The 23,144-nt window shown below is 37.3% G+C and overlaps 1 protein-coding gene across 1 annotated transcript in view; it reads right to left on the reverse strand.

Moving 5' to 3' along the window:
• The window catches only part of CDC5L (cell division cycle 5-like), a 61,141-nt gene that overhangs the window by 14,851 nt on the left and 23,146 nt on the right, over positions 1-23,144 (reverse strand). Inside the window, exons 6-13 of the mRNA XM_006882132.1 lie at positions 22,323-22,541; positions 20,239-20,383; positions 18,998-19,186; positions 12,216-12,364; positions 9,184-9,346; positions 6,341-6,505; positions 5,056-5,136; positions 4,326-4,568 (exon numbers count right to left, since the gene is read on the reverse strand). Coding sequence (XP_006882194.1) covers positions 4,326-4,568; positions 5,056-5,136; positions 6,341-6,505; positions 9,184-9,346; positions 12,216-12,364; positions 18,998-19,186; positions 20,239-20,383; positions 22,323-22,541 — 1,354 coding nt within the window. The remainder of the gene's footprint in view (positions 1-4,325; positions 4,569-5,055; positions 5,137-6,340; positions 6,506-9,183; positions 9,347-12,215; positions 12,365-18,997; positions 19,187-20,238; positions 20,384-22,322; positions 22,542-23,144) is intronic.

A 23,144-nucleotide genomic window follows, 5' to 3' on the forward strand; every position in this document is an offset into this window, starting at 1 on the left:
GTGTGTCCTTTGCCATTCCCTATCACTCCTCCCTGAGAGAGACTTCACCCTGAGTCATAAGGAAAAGGGGATGGCGTATTCTCTTAGCTACTTCCTGCAAAACTGAAATATCTTTAAGTCAATGCACAATGATTTTAAAAACAAAAAAACAACAAAAACCCCTAAGCCAATCCATGTTTCACCAATAACATAAGCATCCTCAGGCATCACTCATCACAAAACAGACAATATTAGCCTCATGTTAAAGGCAGATGAAACTGCTCACTTTGGCAGCACATATACTACAACTGGAAAGATACAGAGAAGATGCATAGCCCTTGCACAAGGATGGCACGCAAATTCGTGAAGGGTTCAATATTAAAAAAAAAAAGCAGATGAAACTAAGGCTCAGAAAAATTAAACATTAAATAGAACAAGGGAACTTTGAGCATGAGTATAATCAGGTACGCATCCTAGCTTTTAAGATTTCCAGAAGTTAAGAAAAGATGATTATGATCTCACAAAAAAAAAAGAGAGTCTAAAGGAAAACATGGCTCAAAGAGTGGAAAGCTTTCGAATCTGCAATTCTGACTTGGTAAATTTATCCTAATGAAGAAAGAAAAGTACAAACAAGTCAAAGCATTTCTCAGAGAAGCTGAAGTTCTAAAAGACGTGTATATAAAGGCTGGAAAAGACCTAGCCGCTGTGATGATGTGGTGCTTGTGATTCTGTGGTACTTGTCAAAATCCACAAGACTTTTAGGAGAGAGATTTGTCTAAATAAGGCAGCCTACTTTGCCGAAAACCAAACATGGAAAAGTGTCACCAGAGTGCTCACTGGAGGTAAAGATGACAAAGCTTTCACTCACATACTTTGGGCATGTTGCTAGGTGAGGCAATTCCTTGAGAGGGACATCAAGTGGAGGGTCAGTGAAAGAGAGGAAGATTATCAATGAGATGGTCTGACACAATGAGCACAGGCATGGGCTCAAGTGTGACAGAGATGATGAGGATGACACAGAATAGGAGAGCAGACAGATTTGTTGTTTGTAAGGTGGCCGTGAGTAGCACTCAACTCGATGGCATTCAACAACAACCTTTGTCGCTAGTCTCTGGCATGAAAAATACGCCTAATGTACATAGTGTATTTCCCTAGATGTTAGTGTCAACCACTGAGAAAAATCAAGCCATAATCTATTGTAGAAATGAACCAAGAAATTAAATACCATGAAATAAACTGAAATTATGGTTATATAAAAGAGAGACAAGGAAGGAAGACTTTCAAATAAGAGGTTGATGTACAGAACAGGATATAAATGGAATTTTCAACAAATTTTAATAAATCCCTATTTTAAAAAAAAAAGAGCACACTACTAGTTAGTAGATGAGGCAGGATTCACACTCAAGCTAAATGGCACATATACTTGGGGTTCCTTCCACTCTATCACTTCATCTTATCACCCATGACCTCAGAAAAGGGTTGCTGTATTTTTTTTATGCCTGTGCAGTTTTTCTCATTCTGAAGGAATATACCTGACATTGTCAGACAAGGAGCCTGGTGAACAAAGATAAGACATACATACCTCAACTGGAATAGCCTTTGTTCACTAGTAAATGGACTTATGATGCCAGAATGAGGGGGATGGAGCTGGGCAGGCCTGGGTTCCAATCAGTTTTACCACTTTACTAAGCTTTACTGAAATTGCTTAACATCTCTGGATCTACTTCTTATCTATAAATTAGGGCCAATACATCTACTTCTTAGCTATAAAGTAGGGCCAATACCTCCCTGAAAGGTTTTTACTAGGATTAACAGACATTGTATGTATAAAGAATCTAGGCCAGTACTCAACAAAAAATAGCACAAGCCTCCCACGTTAACTTTCTAGTTTTTTGTCTTACACTTCATGAAAAACTGGCAACAATCTCCTGTACCCGACAGAAGACTTTTAATTTTTCAAGTAAATAAAAGTACAGATAAAAATACATAATTTTTTTTAAATGACAACACAGAACATTTACACAAAATAATAAAAAACTGTCTATGATTTGTTAATCATTTCAAACAGTGTCTTTCACTGGAAATAAGACAGACAGTAGGAATCGTGTTTACTTCTGAAATAGTACACAGCAAAACTTTATTTTAGCTTTTATCGCTATCAGGAAAGAGACTAGGCTAGGTGACTTTTAATCATAAAATATCTCGTTGTTGTTGTTGTTGTTATGTGCCATCAAGTCGCTTCCGACTCATAGCAACCCTATGTACAACATCCCTAAACTCTGCTCTGTCCTGTGCCAATCGCCCCATCACCGACACACCTATCCCAATTACCCTAGTCACTGAATCAATCCACCTCATAGGGGGCCTTCCCCTTCTGCGCTGTCCCTCCACCCCACCAAGCATGATGTTCCTCTCTAAGGACCTGTCCCTCCTTGCAACATGTCCAAAGTATGTTAGACGGAGCCTTAGAGTCCTTGCCTCCAAGGAGCAGCCCAGTTTGACCCTTTCCAGGATGAATCTGTTTGTTTTCCTAGCAGTCCATGGTACCCTCAATACTCTTCTCCAGCACCACAGCTCAAAGGCATCAATTCTCCTTCTATCCTCCTTAGTCATTGTCCAACTCTCTGATGCATAATAAGTGATAGCAAAGACCATGGCCTGTATCAGACGCACCTTAGTCTGCAAAGAGAACCACTGCTCTTCAGTACTTTGGAGAGGTCCCTAACAGCAGACTTTCCCATGGCACCACGTCTTCTAATTTCCTGGCTGCTGGTGCCGAGAGTGTTGACTGTGGAGTCAAGCAAACTGAAACTGTGAACAATCTCAATCTCTTCACCATCCATCCTGATGCTGCCAACTGGCCCAGTGGTTTGTCTTCTTGACATTGAGCCTCAATCCATATTGGAAGCTGCAGTCCTTGATCCTCTGCACCAAGCGCTTCAGGTCCTCCTCAGTTTCAGCAAGCAGGGTTGTATCATCTGCATATCGCAGACTGTTGATAGATCTTCCACCAATCTTGACCCCACATTTCTCTTTATAGAGCCCAGCCTCCCGGATAATCTGTTCTGCATACAAGTTGAAAAGGTATGGAGACAGGACACATGCCTGGTGTACGCCCTTCCCAATTCTGAACCATGCAGTGTTTCCTTGCTCCGTTGTGACCACTGCCTTTTGGTCCAAGTATAGGTTTCTCATTAGCAAGATCAAGTGTTCTGGGATTCCCATTCTTCTCAGAGTCAGCCATAGTTTGTTATGATCCACACAGTCAAACGCCTTTGCATAGTCAATGAAACACAGATAACATTCCTCTGGTACTCCCTGCTTTCAGCTAAGATCCATCTAACATTACCTACAATACCCCTAGAACCACAACCCCTTCTAAATCCAACCTGGACTTCTGGCAGTTCTCTGCTGATGTATGTTCCAGTAGTTTTTGGATAATCTTCAGTAGAATTTGCTTGCATGTGAAATCAACGAGAGTGTTCTATAGTTTCCACACTCTGCTGGGTCACCCTTCTTTGGAATGGGAACAAATATCAATCTTTTCCAGTCAGTTGGCCAGTTGGCTGTCCTCCAGATTTCTTGGCACAACTTAGCATCCAGGGCAGCGTCTGTTTGTTGAAATATATCAACTGGTATGCTGTCAACTCCTTGAGCCTTGTTTTTTGCCAATTCCTTCAGAGCAACTTGAACTTCCTCCTTCATCACCATAGACTCCTGCTCATATGTTATTTCCACTACAGAAATTTCTATTCACAGGCACATCCATTTGCTCTATCAAAGCAGGAAGAATAAAATATGTATCGAGGAAGCAGCAGAGCACAAACTTCATTAAAACCAAACAAAACCTCCACATATTACCATCTCCATATCCTTCTTCAAAAAAGGTAGAGGAAATCACATAAGGAGAATAAATGCAGTAAAACTCATCTTTTTTCTTTAATAATAGAGTGGCGGGCAGCTCATCCTGGCCCCTTGGTGGTAGCAGAGCGCGGCCCAGAGCACTTCGCCACTCCGGAGAGGGTCAAGGGGAGGCAGCCGCGCTCAGAGTCGCAGAGGTTCTGTGTCTGCCGCCAGCCTCGCTCGCCCGGACGTCTGCGGAGGGAGGATGCCGCCACCCTCAGCAGGGCAGCGGCCGCGGCCACAAAAACTTTTTTACCTGATCAAGGTCAGTACATCCAGGAGGATAGAAGGCTTTAAGTACATCTCTCGCTCAACACTTAAACATGTACATTTATCTAATACAATTTAGATGCTCATGAATATCAAAGAACAGTATCTGACCATGACATACAACACTTTAAAATACTTGATCTCAAGACAGATGTATTTCTGCTCAAACATACCTTTTTTAGCTCTTCTTTGGAGAACTTTTCATAAGGATTATGTTCAAGATAGGCAACATGCTCTGGATTATTGGTGGTAAATCCTACAGTTTTGCCCTTTTTGTTTCCAGATGGCTCGTAAGGGTGATGTAGAAGATCATAATGAAGCATTGTAATCCTTTCTTTTTTAATTAACTCTTCACTCTTCTGTAAATCTGTTAGAGGTGGTTCTACATTTAAAGGTCTTAGAATAGTGTCATTTACCTAAAATTTTTAAAACAAGTACAATTACTAAATGTATCATTGCCACATATTAATGTTATTACTTAATATAGAATACATTTTTAAAGGCAATTTTTCTTTGCCTTTTTCCTTCTAAATTTTTAACTGTACAAGTGAAATACTTCAAAAACTAGATTTAGTAATACTAGATTTTCAAGTTTAAATTCTACAACCAAAACAAACAATATAAACCCACTGCCATCAACTTTGCATTCAGACTTATGGAGACGCTGTAAGACAGAACAGAATGCCCCACATGGTTCTAAGTTGACACATCTTTAGAGATGCAAACTGCCCTATTGTTCATCGCCAGAGCAGCTGGTGTGTTTGAACTGCTGACCTTCCCATTCAGAAGAGTGCTTTGACCACTGTGTCACCAGGGCTTTGGTATTTAAAAAAAGTAAACAGTTATTTTTTTATAATCTTTACGAGAAACACCACAAACAACTTAAAGCTTCCTCATACTTACTTCTGATGGTCTTGGCAGGTCTTTCTGGACAGCTTTGTGCATTCGTTTCATTTCCTTTACACGCTCTGCATCTCGGATGGCCTAAGAAACAATTTGTAACTATCAGTGCAGCTAGTGTTTGGTTCATCTCAGTAAAGCTGAAAACACTTTGGTCTGTATAATCACTTTGGTCTACATAATGTATGTCCAAGTGCTAAAGCTTCAAAAATTTGTGTGACTATGTAGAAAGGTAATGCTAAAGCCTAAAAAAGTAACTAGCCTATTATTTCTTTCATTGTAACAAAAACTAAAAATTTTCAATGTTTACCAGAGCATTCTTCAGATTCTTTTACTGTCTAAATGAAAATTCTAAACTCAGAGGCAACTTTTAACTATTCCTCCTTAACACAAACCTTCCCTTTAACTTCAAAAGTCAATCTCTGACTGAATCCAAAAAGAAAGCCAGTAAATGCACTGTTTACAGATTCTTATGAATTATATTGAGTATCACACTAAAATTTCATTTCATTTCTGAAAGTGGATCCTAATGCAAAGTAGCTGAGACACTTAAAGAAAGCATCAAAAAGCATGCATTCACATGGTTTCTTGCTAAAATATTATTTTCCACTGATGCCAATCTTATTGCAATTCTTTGAGATTGAAGCATTTTAAATGATCTTGAAATGCACTACTGCATGACTTCTTAAAGGTGATCAAATGATCACAATTCTAGTTCATAACTCACCATCCATGAAATCTAAGAAAGTTAACTTCATTCCTCTGAGCCAGTTTCCACATTTCCAAAACAGCTAGTTATCTTTCCTAATTCATATAACTTAAGGTGTTGGTAGATACAAATGGGAATGTAATTGCTCTAAGATATATTCTGTAATATCACAGACCCACTCTTTCTGAATTTCCAAATCTCTATTTTTTTAATTAGTTTACACTTACAACCAGTGTAAGATGTATCAGTCTTTAAAACTAAACAATAACCTCTTTCCTTGTCTAAAGTGACACTGTCTAAAAGACTATGTGCATTTTAAAAAAGCAAGATGATTCTGTCAGAGAGCATTTAAATTGCCACACAGAGATACATTTTAAGAGTGCCTATAATCATTACTGATTTTAGACTAATTATTAATTGCATAAATAATTTAAATTGGCCTTTTAAAATTTATTTTTAGTTGAATTTTTACTTTGAATATTGAAAAATTTTCCATATAACGACTGGGAGAGGTTTTTTTAATGGTTGTTTTCATTCTTGGAGAATAAAAGACATGCCTTTTCTGACACACTCACTCACCTGCTTTCGTGCATCTACATCAGCAGCATCTTCAATATAAGTATCATCTACTTCATGCTCTTCCAGTTCCTTCTCCGCATTTTCTGGTAGGACAATTTCAAAGTCATTCTTAGGAGCAGGAAGACCCAACAACCCTAAACGGAGATGTTCCCGAGATTCTCTTTCCTGCAGAAAAGAATTGGCTCTTCTGAAGTCATACATGTTAAGTATTCAACCAATATTCTTGAAGAATTTTGAGAAAATTATCAATTATAGAAAAATTATTGCTAACTTCAGTGCTAATACTAATTTTTTTTTCCTTAATTGCAATCTCTCTTCCTTCCCTACGTTAAGAGCAATCAAAAGTTTTGACTTGTAATTGTTATTGTTGTTGTGTACCATCGAGTTGGAAGCACCTCACAGCAGATCCTCCAGCAGATTTTCAGAGGCAAATAATTGCACAGGAGGAGACTGCCCTTCTTTCTCCCATGGAGCAGATGATGAATTCGAATCACATAGCTTTGGTTTTGCAGCCCAGCTCTTTACCACTAAGCCACCAGAGCATAATAGGTGGAAATACTCCACGATGTTTTAATAGCAGGTTTGGAAATTGCAGGAGCAGAAGCTTGTTAAAAATGATCTGTATTTTTATTTGAAGGAATACATTTTAGATAGTGAAATTATATAGTAAATGGTTAATAACGAGTTCAAATGTCAACCTGTCCTTGGACTAATAAAGCCTAATCTGAAAGTTGCCTGAATGAGTGTGTTTAAGGTTTTAAAGGAAATACTAAAACATCCTAAGGCCAAATCAAACAGTCTCAAATGGTATTATCTGGTACTTTCTTAATGCATGCTTTGCTCAGCTCTCCAGCTGCATTTCCCACTGTTGCATCACATGTATGTAAGCATGACCCCCTCAGGTGAGCTGCTCCACATCTGCTTATTCACGATGAAGTCTCCATTAAAAGTACCCTCCTTTGAGCATTCCCCCTCAAGGAAGGCTCTCCTGATATTCACCCAACAAATCTAACTGTTCCTTTCTTTGACCACTGTAAAGAGCTTACTTCATTCTTACAGCACAGTTATTTTGGGACTTGGTTTAATATTGCCAATATTCCCCAGATTGCAACCTCTCTAACTCAACTGTAACTGCTCTATCCCAAGTGTCCAAACCCATACTTCAGTTAGTCTTAACTTGTTTAATTCCTAAATAACCACTGAGAGTTGTCATTAGTTGATATTAACTTGGAGAAAGAAGACTTTTTTTAACTAAATCTATACATTAAGTTAAAAAAAAAACAAAAACAACAAACACAAACTTCTAACAGATGACTGCCCAACATCAATGGACTTAATTGTTTTAAAAAATCCACAGTAATTATTTTTAAGGCATTGGTCAACGGAGTCCAACAATGTGGTAATAAAATCAGTCACTTGGGGCAGACAAATTTTATAACTGATTTTCTAAATTACCTTCAAAACACACAAAACAAAGTTTCACTGAGATCAGCCACAAAAATCAAATTAACTTAGCTTTGAAATCTTAACCTTTAGATCAGAATTTCAAGGCTCAAAATCTAATCTATGAGGCATCTAAAGACTTAACATTCAATTTATAGAAAAAGAAATAATGAAAGCAAATCTATCACTCAAGAAAGTACTAAAAAACAAAACAGAAATGAACTCACTGCTGGTGAGTCGATTCCAACTCGCAGTGACCCACCACAGGGTCTCCAAAGTGGTTAACTCGTAACTGGAGGAGACTGCCCATCATTCCCCTTGGGCTGCCAGTGGATTCAAACCACCAGAGCCTCACTGCCAAGTGGTTAACAGTGCAGCACACTACAGACTATGCCACCAGAGCTTCCTAAGAAAGTACTACTAAACGATAAAAATTTAAATCTTAAGAGATACTAGAAGCATTCTTAGAAACATCATTAATACTGGTAAACACATCAAGAATAAGAAAAGCTGGTGTGTAAACCCAATTAAGTCTTAGCGATTATTTCCCTTTTCCTGAACAAATTCTTAAGGTATGTACGATATGCAATGTCAATGGAAAAAAAATTTTAATTCTGCATCCAGAAGACATTAAAAAAAAAGTGTAAAAATATGAAGCATGAACTGAGGTATCAGGGAAGATGGCATGTTAAGAAGCACTCAACATCAGTCCTTTTACCATGACAACTAGTGAACTGAAAAGAATTGTCAGAATCAACAACTTCAGAATCTTAGTCTAGTTAAACACTTGCAACAACGTTACCAAGGAACAAAGAAGCTGGTAAACTTGGAGGAATTTTAAAGCAGCTACTACTACTTCTCTCCCCCAGGCTCATGGCAGGCAACCATGGAGACCATAGCCTGCTTGTTGGTGCCAAGGAGGGTAACAAACTATGACCTCAAAAAACCAAGGCTCTGGGTTTTCATTTCTCTGGTAATTTGGCAAAGGATCAGTGCAAAGGTAGGCCACCCTTCCATTTAAGGAAACTTCTGTCAGATCACTCGGCAACCAGGAAGAAAATGAAAAACATTCTTCAGTGACAACATACAAGAAGAAACAGAGTCTTTACAAAATGAACCTATCTATGAAGAAGGCCTGGTGTTGAAGCTGCTGGAGTAATTTTCAATTAACTGTGTTAAAATACTTTACCTAAGATTCTTTTCCTTTTGATCCAATAGCAGAAAGGAACTGGGATGGGAAATGAGGAGAAAGATGTATGAACAAATAGAGAACAAGAAACCAAATGGAAATATGCAGATGTTTTGAGATATGTTTTCCATCATAATAAACAAAGAAGAAAAAGTCAAATAGAAATTCTGTAGCTGAAAAGTACAGTAAAATTAAGAGAAGTGTCATTTACCATCTGCTTCACATAAGAGGGATCACTGTAATCTGCCATTCCGTCCTCAGGATTAATGTTTAACTTGTCACGAAGAGGCGTTCTACCAGGGGTAGCGTTAGTAACTGGCTTGGGAGTTGTCCCACTCCTGGGAGTCAGCCCTTCAGGTCCATGAGAAGGAGTCCTGGAGAGACAGAAATTTCAATTAATTAAAGTGCTACATATATTTTACCACATTTGACACATCAGTGTTTGGTGGATCTCCTCCATTAAAAAAAGCTTGGAAGCAGGAATCATATCCACTTCTGAAATAGCTTGCCTCCAGAAACTATGAAGTTGGACAAATGATGAAAGTTATACAAGTGTCTTTTATTCATAGGGTCTCTAGGAGTCATCTATGACTCAACAGCACTTAACAACATTTCTGTCCATTTGCTGTACAGAGGTAACTGGTGGTTGCTGTGATGCTAAATACTATGACACTGATGTGTCAAATGCAATAATGGTTATTCATGGTGGACAGTGTTTGGTGGAGCACCCCAATTAAAACGAGCTTGGAAGCAAGAGTGGCATCTACTTCCAAAATAGCTTGCCTCCAGAAACTCTATGAAGTTGGACAAATGATGGAAGTTATACAAGTGTTCAGGTCTTTCATTCATAGGGTCGCTTCGGGCCATCTACAACTTGATGGCACTTATCAACAAAACAACAAAGTATATTTTAGACTGTTCTTTCAAATGATTTTCACATACACTGCTTTACAAGACATACAGTCTAGAAATTCTACTTTTATATGTAAGCTAGATCTCTGGGTTAAAATAAAGATTTGGCCCAACTAGATTAGCATACCCTTGTGCAGTCAGCAATGAAAGGACTGTGAGGATGGCATGGGGCCAAGCATTTGGGCTGCTGTACTGTGGGGTCACTATAAATGGAACCAACTCAGTGATATTTTATAAGCTTGGGATTTGCCCTTTAAACACAGAATTTGTGTTTTAAACAGCCATAAAAATAACTATTATTTTTTTTTCCTCCTTAAACGAGGGCTTACTAATCATTCAATCTTTTCTTGATGTGCAAGGGTAGCTAAAAATGTATGTTAGTATAATGTATATAAGGAAGTCTGATATCCCACTCACTGACCCCAAACTTCTAAGTACACATCTTGATCTGTTTGCCTCCTTTCTGGTTATCAAGCTGTTCGCTATCACATGATTATCACAGACGTACCAAACATTTTCAGGAGTCAGTCTATTTGTATTTTGTTTGGATACCTAAACTAAACTTTTAAAATCAGGTCAAAATACGAATAACGTCTGAGTGAAAGCTAAAAGACCCTCCTAAGAATAAAGTCCATAGGACTTTGTAAGTTGTAGCTTCACTGTTCAAAAATGTATTCTCAGTTGTCACCTACTTCTTGTTTCCTGGTGTGTTCCAGACAGCTGTTCCTGACAGTTGCTATTATGTACCATTATGTCAGAACCAACTCATAGCTGGCCCTATAAACAGTTTTTAGAGGCTGTAAATCACACAGGAGACTGCCCATCTTTCTTCCACAGAACAGGGGGATTTGAAACATGTGCCTTTGAGTTGGCAGTGCAATTCCTTTCCACTAAGCCACCGATGCTATAAGGCTTTGCCCCTGCCTTCACAGAGTATACAAACTAGTTGAGAAATAAGAGATACAGAGTAAGAGGGATTAGGCTCTCTTACAAGCTTAAATGTCATTAAAAGATTTCAGTGTCAAAGCTTGATTCTGCTGTCATGCTAAGTTAGAACAGTCTGAGATGCTTCCAAAATTAATCAGTTTTTCTAAGATACAAAATCCTGGTTTGTTGTTGTTATGTGTCGTCGAGTCGTTTGCGACTCATAGCGACCCTATGTACAACAGCCCTAAACCGTGCTCTATCCTGTGCCAATCTCATTGCCCCTGACAAACCCATCCCGAGTACCCCAGTCACTGAATCAATCCACCTCATAGAGGGTCTTCCCCTCCTGCGCTGTCCCTCCACTCTACCCAGCATGATGTCCCTCTCCAAGGACCTGTCTCTCCTTACAACATGTCCAAAGTATGTCAGGCGAAGCCCCAGAATCCTTGCCTCCAAGGAGCAGCCTGGTTTAATCCTCTCTACGATGAATCTGTTTGTTTTCTTGGCAGTCCATGGTGCATTCAATACTCTTCTCCAGCACCACAGCTCAAAGGCGTCAATTCTCCTTCCATCCTCCCTAGTCATTGTCCAACTCTCTGATGCATAACAAGTGATTGCAAAAACCATGGCCTGTATCAGGCAGACCTTAGTCTCCAGAGAGACACTGTTGTTGCTCTTGAGTATTTTGGAGAGGTCCCTAACCACAGACTTTCCCATCGCAATACGTTTTTTTATTTCCTGGCTACTGGTGCCAAGAGTGTTGGTAAGCAATCAATAAAGGACATATCCTAATACATTAAATGAAAAGCAAAACCCCAATAGCTCTGACCTTTAAAAATTCACATGCCATTTTAATACAATCTGCTTTTGTAACAATTATATGCCTAAATGATCCTTTTTAAAAGCAGTAGTAGAGCTCTTATACTAGGGTCGCTATAAGTCACAAGCGACTCGATGGCACATAACAACAACAGTGTAAAACACAAAAATACATATAAATAAATCCTGGACACCAGTAATATCAGCATTATACCAAGATTCAGAGTTCTTCAGAGGTAGAAAGGACTAACATCAAAACCTGTCTTGAATGAAAAAAAATCCATGCAAATAAACTGGACTTGATATGATTAAGCAAAATATGTTCAAGCATAGCACAAAAGTGGTATGAATATCAAATCAAAAAGTATTCAGAAATAAGGTGTTAACATCAGAATTTCTGAAAGACACTCCTAAGTACCATGGAGTAACTAACTGCTGCCTAGAAATAGAGACTTATTTTTTACTGTGTGTAAGAAGAAATCAGAAAGGCAAGCAGAGCCCTTATTTCCATTATCTGTCAATATCTTCAAATCTTTAGGTTTACGTTTTTCTAAGACACAGAATCGACTGGTTTATTTACAATACCTGAATGGAGTAGAAAGAACTGTGTTTGGCGTCTGCACGACTTGTTGCTGTGGAGTCACACCTGAGAAGTCACTCTCATGCAAAGGAGTATTAAGTCCACCTTTCAATGGGGTGTCCACATTGGTGAGAGCCATGAGATTCTGGGCTTCCTGATTAACAAAAAAGAAGCATGTTCAACAGTTTAGAAAGGACAATAAATCCCTTAGTCTCATCCAACAAATCTTCAAATAAATATCTATTTTCTCAAAAGAAATCAAGAAAATAACTATTGAGTCATGGACAAATTCACTAGTTCTGTAAACCTAACATGCCAATCACATGAGAAATTATACCAAGCTATGCTTTTTCTGGCCTTAAATGACTATTACTCAAAAGCTTCTCTCATTATTTATGACAAAGTACTGAAAACCCAAACTTTCCAATATGCGCTTAGGATAAAAGTCAGAACACCTAGGTTTCAGTCTAGGTTCATCAATCACTACCTAGTTCTTTACCCAGTCATCATCAGACTCTCTTAGTTTCCTCTACTGATATGTTAGGGTACAGTCAGCTAACCCAATCATTTCACAAAATAACAACTCAAGAAGGCAGCTGCTTTTCTGGTCCTTCCTGACTTCTTAAGTAGAGCTGATGCCAGTAGAGCTCAGCGCTCATTACCATCACTGAACCTGAAAGTCTCTCAATCCCCAATTCAAAGCCACAGCAGACTGGATACTCCTCCCATCAAAATGTAGAGTCTAGGTCCCCTATTTGGGATCAAGGTGGAGTTGTGACTCATTTGTAACCAACAGAATGCAGAAGTGATGCAGCCTTCCAAGTTTATTTACAAAAGAGGTCCCAGGCATTATGGCACAGAACCAACCAAGACAACCTTTCCTTCTGTGCCCTATCCAAATTCCTGGCCCAGAGAAACCATGAAAATAATAAAACAGATGTTCTAAACCACGAAGCTTTCAGTGAAATAAAGATAAGCAGAGCAAAACTCATATCATTAGCCTGTGTATCTTTAAATCATAAAATCTTGAATTTCATGCAGTCAAAGGCTTGTGTGCAGTTCAACTATAGATTCCAAATACAATCTTCCTTTCCTGGAAAGAACTTAAATACAAGGGCTTAGAATGAAGAAACAAGAAACAAATGGTAAATAAAGCAAATACTCCCAGAAGACTAGATATGACATGCCAAACCACATGAGTCCGTACTGTAAGACAGAAGACCACTATACGGAGACCACTGAAAGAAGTCTGGCCAAGGACTCTGGCCAAGTATGTAGTAGCCCAAAAGACTGATGGGGATCTGAGAGCCATGTTGTAGAAGGCAGACTATTTTATTTTCAACTTGGTTAGATTTCTTTACATAGCTCTGGAGGGAGTTCTTGTGGTTGAGTGGTAAAGAGCTTCACTGTCAACCCAAAGGTCTACAGTTCAAAACCACCAGCTCCTCCATGGGAGAAAGATGGGCCATCTCTTCCTATGATATTTAGTCTCTGAAAACCCACTAAAGGGTCAGCTAAGTCAGTTCTGACTCCATGGCACAGAACACCACCACCACCACCATATGGCTCTGAGTTAAGAATTTCAAAAATAAGAGAGCTAAAACTTAGAAAAGCAGAAGTGAAGTACCAACTAATACACTCTGAAGGTTGTTATTTGCTAGGGAGGATGGAAAAAGACTTGAAGGTGCTGGAAGATTTCAGTATGTTCTCCTATGACTTCCCTACTCCATGTCTGGTCCTCTTCCCTAACCGCCAGACAGAACAGCAACCCAACCAACCATCATTATCAGACTTAGAGCTATGAACTCAGAAAATATGGTAGCCAGAGAAGCACCAAAGACTTCTCTAGGCCCCCGTGGTGCTCAGCAAGCTCCTTATTTCCCTGCAAGCTCTTGGCTCATTCATTTACACCAAGGCTGGGTTCATGGTATTTTGCTGATCCTTCAAGTTCTCCTTCCAGATCATCTTTACTTCATTAGGTCTTCCCATTTATTGTGTATAGTCTAATCCCTATAACAAAGAGAGCTATAAGGGAAGACTTAAGTACCAACAAGAAAGAACTGACAGGAGTGGAGTGAACCCTGTTAGCTCAAATCTCTCTAAAAGGGGACTCCCTGACACCATGGAAGACTGGGACACTTTGGAGATCTCTGGGGATACTGAGGTTTACGAATGAGATGAAGAAGGAAATTAAGATATCCCCTCAGAACAAATGGGACTGGCTGGGGGGCAGGTGTTCCCCTAGCGTTAGCACCCTGAATTTGGACTTGAATGTCATTAAAGCCATCCATTTTGGTGGCCCTAAATGATTCAGACTCAGAACTAGGTCTAAAGATGCGTCCAAGTTCCAATTAGTGAGATAAAAGCCGATATGAAGTGAGAGAAAGATGTTTTCTTAGAAAGAGAGAGCACATACGTGCTAAACATAGGGTCTGACCCTTCAGTCACTATACCAACAACACTGAGGATGGAAGTCATACTTGAGAGACAGAAAAGTGGCTCATGAGATTCCCAACACTAAAGGATGCCATGGCAGCTTTGGCTTGACATGTGAACATAAAAGAGAGACAAACTTCTACCTTTTTTTAGATCACTGTTAGGAATTTTCTGTTACAACTGGACTTAATTCAGTTAAATGCCTTTCCTTAGCAAATAACTTCATTTACATCTTTTAGGAAAGAATCCAATGCTGTAAGCCCCAAACTTCTTCAACCCAAATTAACCCCTAAATCTGTTTTGTATTATTTCAAGATAACTATCATTCTCTTACAATTTTTTCATTATCTAAATACGCTTTAGCAATTAGTTTTCAAAGGCCTATTAAAAACATGAAAGGGTACTACAAAGCCACAGTAATGAGACAATGCAGTACTGCCATATACAGAGAGACAAACAAAGATCAATATAACTGAGTCCAGAAATAAGCCCTTGCATATAAGGTCACCTAGTTTTCAAAAATGTTCCAAATACAAAAATCAAAGACCTAAATCTAATCACAGCGACTTTACAGATTTAACAGTTAAAGTGATGAAACACCCAGAAAAAAACACAAGAGTAAATCTTCAGGACTTTGAGCTCAAATGTACAATCAAAAACAACAACAACAAAAAAGATAAATAAGATTCAGTAAAATCATAAGCTTTTCTAATCTACAGTAAATTACTGATTTGGAGTAAATCATGGTAACCCAAAGAATAAGAAAAAAATATATGGAAATAATAACTTACTTGCATTAGAATAGGAAAAGAACTCTTACAATTCAATAATAAAAAGTAAATAACCTAAGTCTACATAGTAATTTCTTCAAATAAGATACACAAATAGTCCATAAATACATGAAGACTTAGTCAACAACATTAATCATTAAATATAAATAAAACTCACAATGAAGTATAATTTCATATCCACTAAGATAACTATTACTTTAAAAAACCCCAAAATAAAAATACTAGAAAATAAGTATTATTGAGGATGTGAGAAAAAAATAAACAGAAAAGAAATATTACTGAGGATGGCAAAAAATTACAAGCTCTGAACCCTGCTGCTGAAAACATAAAATGGTACAATGGTATAAGCGAATTACAAAAGCAATGTGCTTGGCATGACTAAAACAACTTTCCCAGATCTAAACTACCCTTGAGTTGATCCAAATTAAAGGTTGACTTAAACGTTTTTCTTCTACTGCTCTAAAGAGGTAATTCAGCATTTTATAAAACTTTAACTGCTTTTAGCCCAAAATAAGGAATAATAATGTCAGTTTAAAGACTATGGTACACCTGATCCAATCCATGGTGTTTTCAATTACTTTCTATGCATTTGAAAGTTGAAGCATGAATAAAAGTGACAGAAGAATTGATGACTTTGAATGTGGTGTTGGGAGAAGAGTACTAAGTATCCCATTCACTGTCAAAAGAAAAAACAACACACTGACAAAGGAGATTAATCAGAACTGGCTTTGACAAGCACTGTGGCAATGGGACAATTAAAACAGACTTTCAAGGGGGGGAAAAATAGAGGAACGAACTGGGGGAGAGGGTAGAGAAAACAGTGCAACAATGAATGAATGGAAACCCAAAATCTCTGTAAATGTTCATGAAAATTAATAAAATTTAATAAAAAAAAAACCCAAATATGTCTTGGAGGAAACTTAACCAGGGTTTTCCTTAGAAATAAGGATAATGAAAATTCATCTCACATACTTTGGGTATGTTGTTAGGAGAGACCATTCCTTGGGAAAAAAACACCATGCTGGGAAAGGTAGAGGGTCAGTGAAAGAGAGGAAGACCCTCAATGAAAGAGACTGACAGTGACTGCAACAATGGGCTCAAGTAGATCAAAGACGATGATGGTGGCACAGGACAGGGCAGAGCACAGATCCAATGTTCATAGGGGTGCTCTAGGCCATAGTCCACTCAACAACTACTAACTACTCAACACTACTAACAACAACGTAACCCAAAAGCAGCAGCAAAGGTCAAGAGTTTAGCCTACGTGAAGAACTGTTTCTGCAAAACACTATGAAATGTATTTAAAGCCACCAAATGATGCTAAAAATGGCTAACATAAACAGGTCAAACTACAGCAGTTTGCCCTCTTCTAGAGAATTTTTAGTAATTTTTTTTTTGAGGTAGCTGTTGTTGCTGTTGTTGTTAACATGCTGTCAAGTTGACTATGACTTATGGTTAGGCTAGGCACAATAACTCTGAACTCTGCTCTACAGACATGAGCCAATCCCACTGTCTCCAACACACTTACCCTCATTACTCCAGTTACTGTGTCAATTCATTCCATCTGAGGTCTTCATCTCCTGCCCTGTCCCTCCACCTTTCCCTATCTCTCTACAAGGACTGGTCCCTCCTGGTAATATACCCAAAGTATGTGAGATGGAGCTTCAAAATCCTTGCCTCCAAGCAGCAGTTTGGTTTCACCCTCTCAAAGACAGACCTATTAGTTCTATCAGCAGTCCATGGTAAATTCAATACTCTACTCTAGCACCACAACTCAAAAGCATCAATTCTTCTACATCCTCATTTTCCAGCTTTCAGATGCATAGCAAATAACTGCAAAGACCATTGTCTCAATCAGGTGCACCTTAGTTTCCAGACTGATATCACTGTTGTTCTGCACTCTGGGGAGGTCCCCAACAGCAGATCTTCATAATTCAATTATCTTTTGGTTTACTGACTGGTGGTACATTTGGAAAAGATCAGCTATCTGTGTAGATATGAAAATACACAGTATCTTCAAAAAGCAGATGTTTATTTTGTACTAAAAATACTACTGTACTTGTTTTGTATCACCTTAATACATGTGGTAGCATTAACATCAAACTGTAAAATTCAGGAAATAAAATATAAATCTAAAAAACACGATGTCTAACATAGTCAAATTTTATGATATATTTTACAAACAAACAGCAGCCACTAACACAGCAATAATCAAAAGTCAGATAACAGTAAAATGTGGCAAAACTTGAATCTTTACGTACTGCTATAGGGAATGTAAACTGATAGAGTCATTTTGGAAAACAGTGTGAGAACTTCTCAAAAAGTTCAACAAAGAGTTAGAGCAATTTCACTCCCAGCTATATATCCAAGAGAAATTCAAGCATAATCCATGTAAAAACTCACTACAAGCAAAATTCTTTACGATAATAAAAAAAAACACACCCCAAACAACTAAATACTCATCCACTTTTGCATGGATAACAAAAGTATAAACAAATACACAATGGAATATTACTTAGTCATAATAAGAGAATGTACTAATACACTCTACAATATGAATGAACCTTGAAAATTTTATACTAAATAGATTATACTGGGTAAAAGAAAAAACAATACATAGCAAAGGTATGATTAGACATTGTAAATAATTGAACTATTATAATTAATATTCTGAAACCAAACTTCTAGTAATGAAAAGATCTTTAACAAGAAAAAAGACTAACAGAATCCAGTCACAAAAGGTCACGTAATATTATATAATGTGCAAAACTGTTTATATGAAATGGCAAGAGTAGGCAGATTAGAAAGTAGATTAGTGGCTGCCCAGGGCTGGGAAGATTGTGAAGAAATAAGAAATGATTGTTAATGGCTAAGAGCTTCTTTTTTGAAGTGGTGAAAAAATACTAAACGTGACTGTGGTGATGGCAATATAACTCAAGGAATGGTCCTTGGAGAGGGACATCATGTTTGATAGAGTGGAGGGGCGGCGAAGGAGAGGAAGACCTTTGATGAGATGGATCGATTCTGTGACTGGAGCAGTGGGAATAAGTGCATTTGAGATGGCTAGGTTAGTACAGGATAGAACAGCATTTAGAGCTCTTGCACATAGGGTCATTATGAGTCGCAAGCGACTCGATGGCACATAACAACAACATAAAATTTTAATTAACAAATTATGTTAATTATATCACAATAAAACTATTTTTAAAAAACATGGATGGATTTCCATTAAAAGACTTTTCCAGGGAGAAAAAAAAACAAGTTTTAATTCAAATTTTCAAGTACTAATAGTTCATACTTGTAAAACAACACTGCTGGGAGGTGGAGGGGAGAGAAGGGATGTTTCCTAACCTGTCAGAGAACAGCTGTATATGAAGAACCAAAATAGCCTATCATGCTATAGTCTGCATATAATGAAAAATGGCCCATGGGAAACCACTTTAAAATGTTTAACCTAAAAGAAACACCAACAAACCAGTTAAGTGTTTTCTTTCACAATACTCTACGTGGCAATAAAACAGAGTGAAAGGTTGATTGTACCTCGAGACAGGATAGCTTACCTGCAGAATCCTGTCCTGGGAAGCTGGTGTTCGCGGAGTCCGAAGAGCTATGCTGTTGTTGGTAACATTGTACTCAGATAGGAGAGTACTTGAAGCAGAGTTTGTTATGCCAGATTCCTCTGCAGTCTGTCGTGCTATTTCACTTGCTTGGCCAACTTTTACAACTTCCTGAAGTTCTGCATCTGAAATCTAATAGGACATAATTATCACAGGAGCATTTTAATCAGAGAACCAGTATAGCTTTTAAAACGTCCATAGTCCAGAATGCTTAATTACTAAAGCTGTATAATGGATACACAATAGTTAATTTTATTTTTCTCTGAGTTTTAAAATTCTGTTAAATTTTAATAATTCTTTCTTACATAATACAGGGGAGGGGAGAATCCATATATAAATAGCAACAAGCCACAAAAATGTTTGTATCATTTTCCCTCACTATCAACTTATCTTGTTTTTGGACACTTCATATTTCAGAAAAAAATAAAAAATCTAATACATTGTACATTAATAATATATGTCTGGAAGTTAAACTGGGGTAAGGCAACAGAAAGTGCTGATTAAAAGTTACATGTCAGATCAGCTGGGCCATGGTTCTTAGTGGTTTGATAGTAATGTAATCCAACCATGTAATCTGGAGGTTAAGTAAACATTGTAGTCATATTCCATTTTCTAAACTGAGGTAGTCATACTCAATTTTTGCATAATTCAAATTTTTGCATAACAACTTGGCCTTATACAACCTAACCACATCAGTAAGCGGCATATTAACCAATCAGACTCAATTAATTCGCTGCTGTGGCGTCAAAGACAACTCACAACTGACCCTAACTGGGTTTCCTAGGCTATGAATTACACAAGAAGAAACTGTCCATTCTTCTCTCCTGCTCAATACTGGTGGCTTCAAACCACCACCAACATATCATGAAATTATTTTCTATTTACGCCAAAAAATTTTATTAATGCAGTCAGTACACTCATCTGGGGAACTCCTCTGACCTCCTAATCCATTTATGTGATTTGTTAAACTTGTCTGCTTCCACAGAGCTATATTCAACACAACAAACAAGAGGCTGTTTACATGTTTTTCACAATTACTCCTTATTACATGTAACACATCCCATTAAACTGTAGATTTCCTAAGGGCATCAGTCTAACACAGATTTATTCATATTCAAGCACTTGCTGAATACATACATGAGCATATAATACACACAATGAAAAATCTACTTTTATCAGATTACCTGAGGAGCAGGAAGTACTAGTTTGCTTCTCTTTTTCGTAAATTCTGAAACATCACTAGTCTGAAGAATAGCTGATGGTAAATCAGATTCTTTTTTTCTTTTCAAATGTTGTTTGTCTTTTTTTCTATCTCTCCCTTCTTTTTCCCTGTTATGGATCAAGGTATAAAAAGTTTTGAAAGTTACAGATAGACAATACTGAAGGCCATATAAACACATCCTTTGAACACATAATTCCATTTGATTTAACTAAAAAGACAAAAGCCATAGACATTAAATTGTTCATTGTATTATTACTCATACTTTAAAGAATGCAAACTCAGAATAGCAATTACAATGAAACAGTAAACAATCTCAGTACTAAATACTTCAACTATTTAAACACAAACATTGTAATAAACATACTGTAAGATAAAGTATCAAAGAGCAAAACTATCATTATATGATTATATGAAACAGAAATACATATATAAACACTGGAAAAGACTAAAGACCATACAGCTAATCCTCTGTATTATTTAGGCAAATATATACATATATCCAAATATATTCATATAAAAATGAATATCAAATATGGTTTCTTCAACCACTATGTCAAAGTGTTTTTTCCTATTTTTCACAAATAACACACCCACATATGCAGCATTTGGAAATTATTAAACTGAGAGGGGGAAAACCCACAGTTCTGGCATATTAGTAGCTGATAGAAAAAATTAATTACCATATGCATTACCTTTATAATAAAGCAATAAGCAATACTACTTCTAAAAGTTAAGGTTTTTATTTCTTTTTTTTTTTAAGGTTTTTATTTCTATCTGAGAAGACTACCTAAAGCAAGGTCCTAGTTTGAAAGATAATTACAAAAAAGTAATCTTTTTTAAAACTTTGGGGGTTTTTTATTTGTTTGTTTTTTCTTTTTTATTTTTGTGTGCGTGTACCGTCAAATCAGATCTGACTGGTACAGGAGGAGATTGCCCCTCCTTCCCAGGCAAAGCATCTGGTGGATTCAAACCGTGCACCTCTGGGATTGTAGTTGCAGCTTCTTGCCACTAGGCCACCAGAGCTCCCCTTAAAACTTTGTTTTACAGTCACTGATACCCGTGTTAACAGAATTCATGTTAAAATGAATAGAAGGTAAGGGAATAAAAACCTAGAATATCTTTGACAATCATTGTAAAATGCTTTTTGTCCACAAAATTAGCACTTAAATATATTTATAACTAACTCACTGCTGTTTAATCGTAATCAACTCCTAGCTGCCCCTCCAGTGGGTTGTCAGAGACTATACATCGCACAGGAAGAGAAAGTCCATCTTTCTCCCTAAGAGTCGCTGGTGGATTCAAACCACCACAGAGGTTAGTAGCTCAATCCCCTACAACACCAGAGCTCCCTAATATATGTTACAGATATTAAGATGTTAAGATTACAGATGTTAAGCAGCTTTAAAAACACCTAGAAATAGACAAATTTCTAAGCGAAACAAATTTTTTTTTTAAATTTTACTATTTTGTGTGGGGATGTACCGTCAAATCAGATCTGACTGGTACAGGAGGAGATTGACCCTCCTTCATCAGAGCATCTGGTGGATTCAAACAGCATACCTCCGGAATTGCAGTGCAGCTTCTTGCCACTAGGCCACCAGAGCTCCCTAGAAACAAATTTTGTTTAGGATATATTTGCCTAGCCTAATCAAGGGAAAAAGATTTACAAATGTATAAACTTTTCTTCACATTTAGTTCTAAAGTAAAAATTATAACTAGAAAAGACAAAATGAATCAGACTATTTTTTGACAGATCATATCAGTCTGATACAAAATAATTAATCTAATCTAATCACAAATTACATAAAGGTTAACATCATGATTTGGACCACTTACCAGGAATCAAAAGATGACAATTCAAAAGGGGAATAAAAGGTCTATACTAAACAAACTCTTGACAGCTAGGTTTTCTAAGGCCAAACTCATTGAATAATTATGTCATAATTAGCTAAATAAAATTTTAAAAATCCAGCTCCGACAAGGATACTACCAAGTCCTCCATAAAATTTCTCTTTTACAATTTTCAAAATCAGAAAAACAACTTACGATCTTAATTCCCCATCAAGATCTTGTTGTCGTAATTTCCTGAAATCTGCATCAAGAGCCTGGTAGTTTTCCTCAGAAGTATCATAAAAACCAAGCGCAGGCTTTTTTTCAAATGGGATTTCTGCATTATAATCAACTTCCCTTTTCCTTTTTCTCTTCTTCTGAATTTCTATACCAGCTGCTCGAAGCTCTCTTCTCTTCTGAAGAGCAGCAAGACGCCTGAAAGAGAAAGCAAGATCATCCTGAAAATCACATATGGTAGGGAAGGACAGATTTTCCAGTAAAGTTGGGAAAATTATCCAGTTATTTAAGGAAGAAATATTTCTTTAAATTGTCAACTGATGCCATTCAACAAAACACATCCCAGTTTTAATTTAAAGTTGCACACACATATCAAATATTACTAAGTAAATAAGTATCTTTAATTACACTGTTTTTCTACTGTTTACATTTTCTAATGTCGAAATGATTTCTAATGATGACACTGATTATCTTGTAATTACACTAACTGTTGCTATAATGGCTGAAAAAAACAATGGTACCTCATACAGTGGAGTGTTAGATAACACTAAAAAACAATCCAAAACTCGGAGAAATTTAGCACAATACAGAGGACTCTCGAACAAATTATGATGAAATTATTAAATCAGTACAAAGCCACTGTTTCAAAAAGTTAAGGGGAAGTTTACACACAGAATCAATCTTGGATAGTTATCAAGAATGTAAAGGATGGGCAATGGGAGCAAAAATTAATACATATTTAAGTGAAGGAAAAGGCAAAAGACAAGGGGCTGACTGGGGAAAAAACTTCAAAAGTCACTG

Source organism: Elephantulus edwardii, unplaced genomic scaffold (genome assembly GCF_000299155.1).
Source record: "Elephantulus edwardii isolate Elephantulus edwardi_28Jun2011 unplaced genomic scaffold, EleEdw1.0 scaffold00017, whole genome shotgun sequence".
In the NCBI taxonomy this organism is placed as follows: Eukaryota; Metazoa; Chordata; class Mammalia; order Macroscelidea; family Macroscelididae; genus Elephantulus; species Elephantulus edwardii.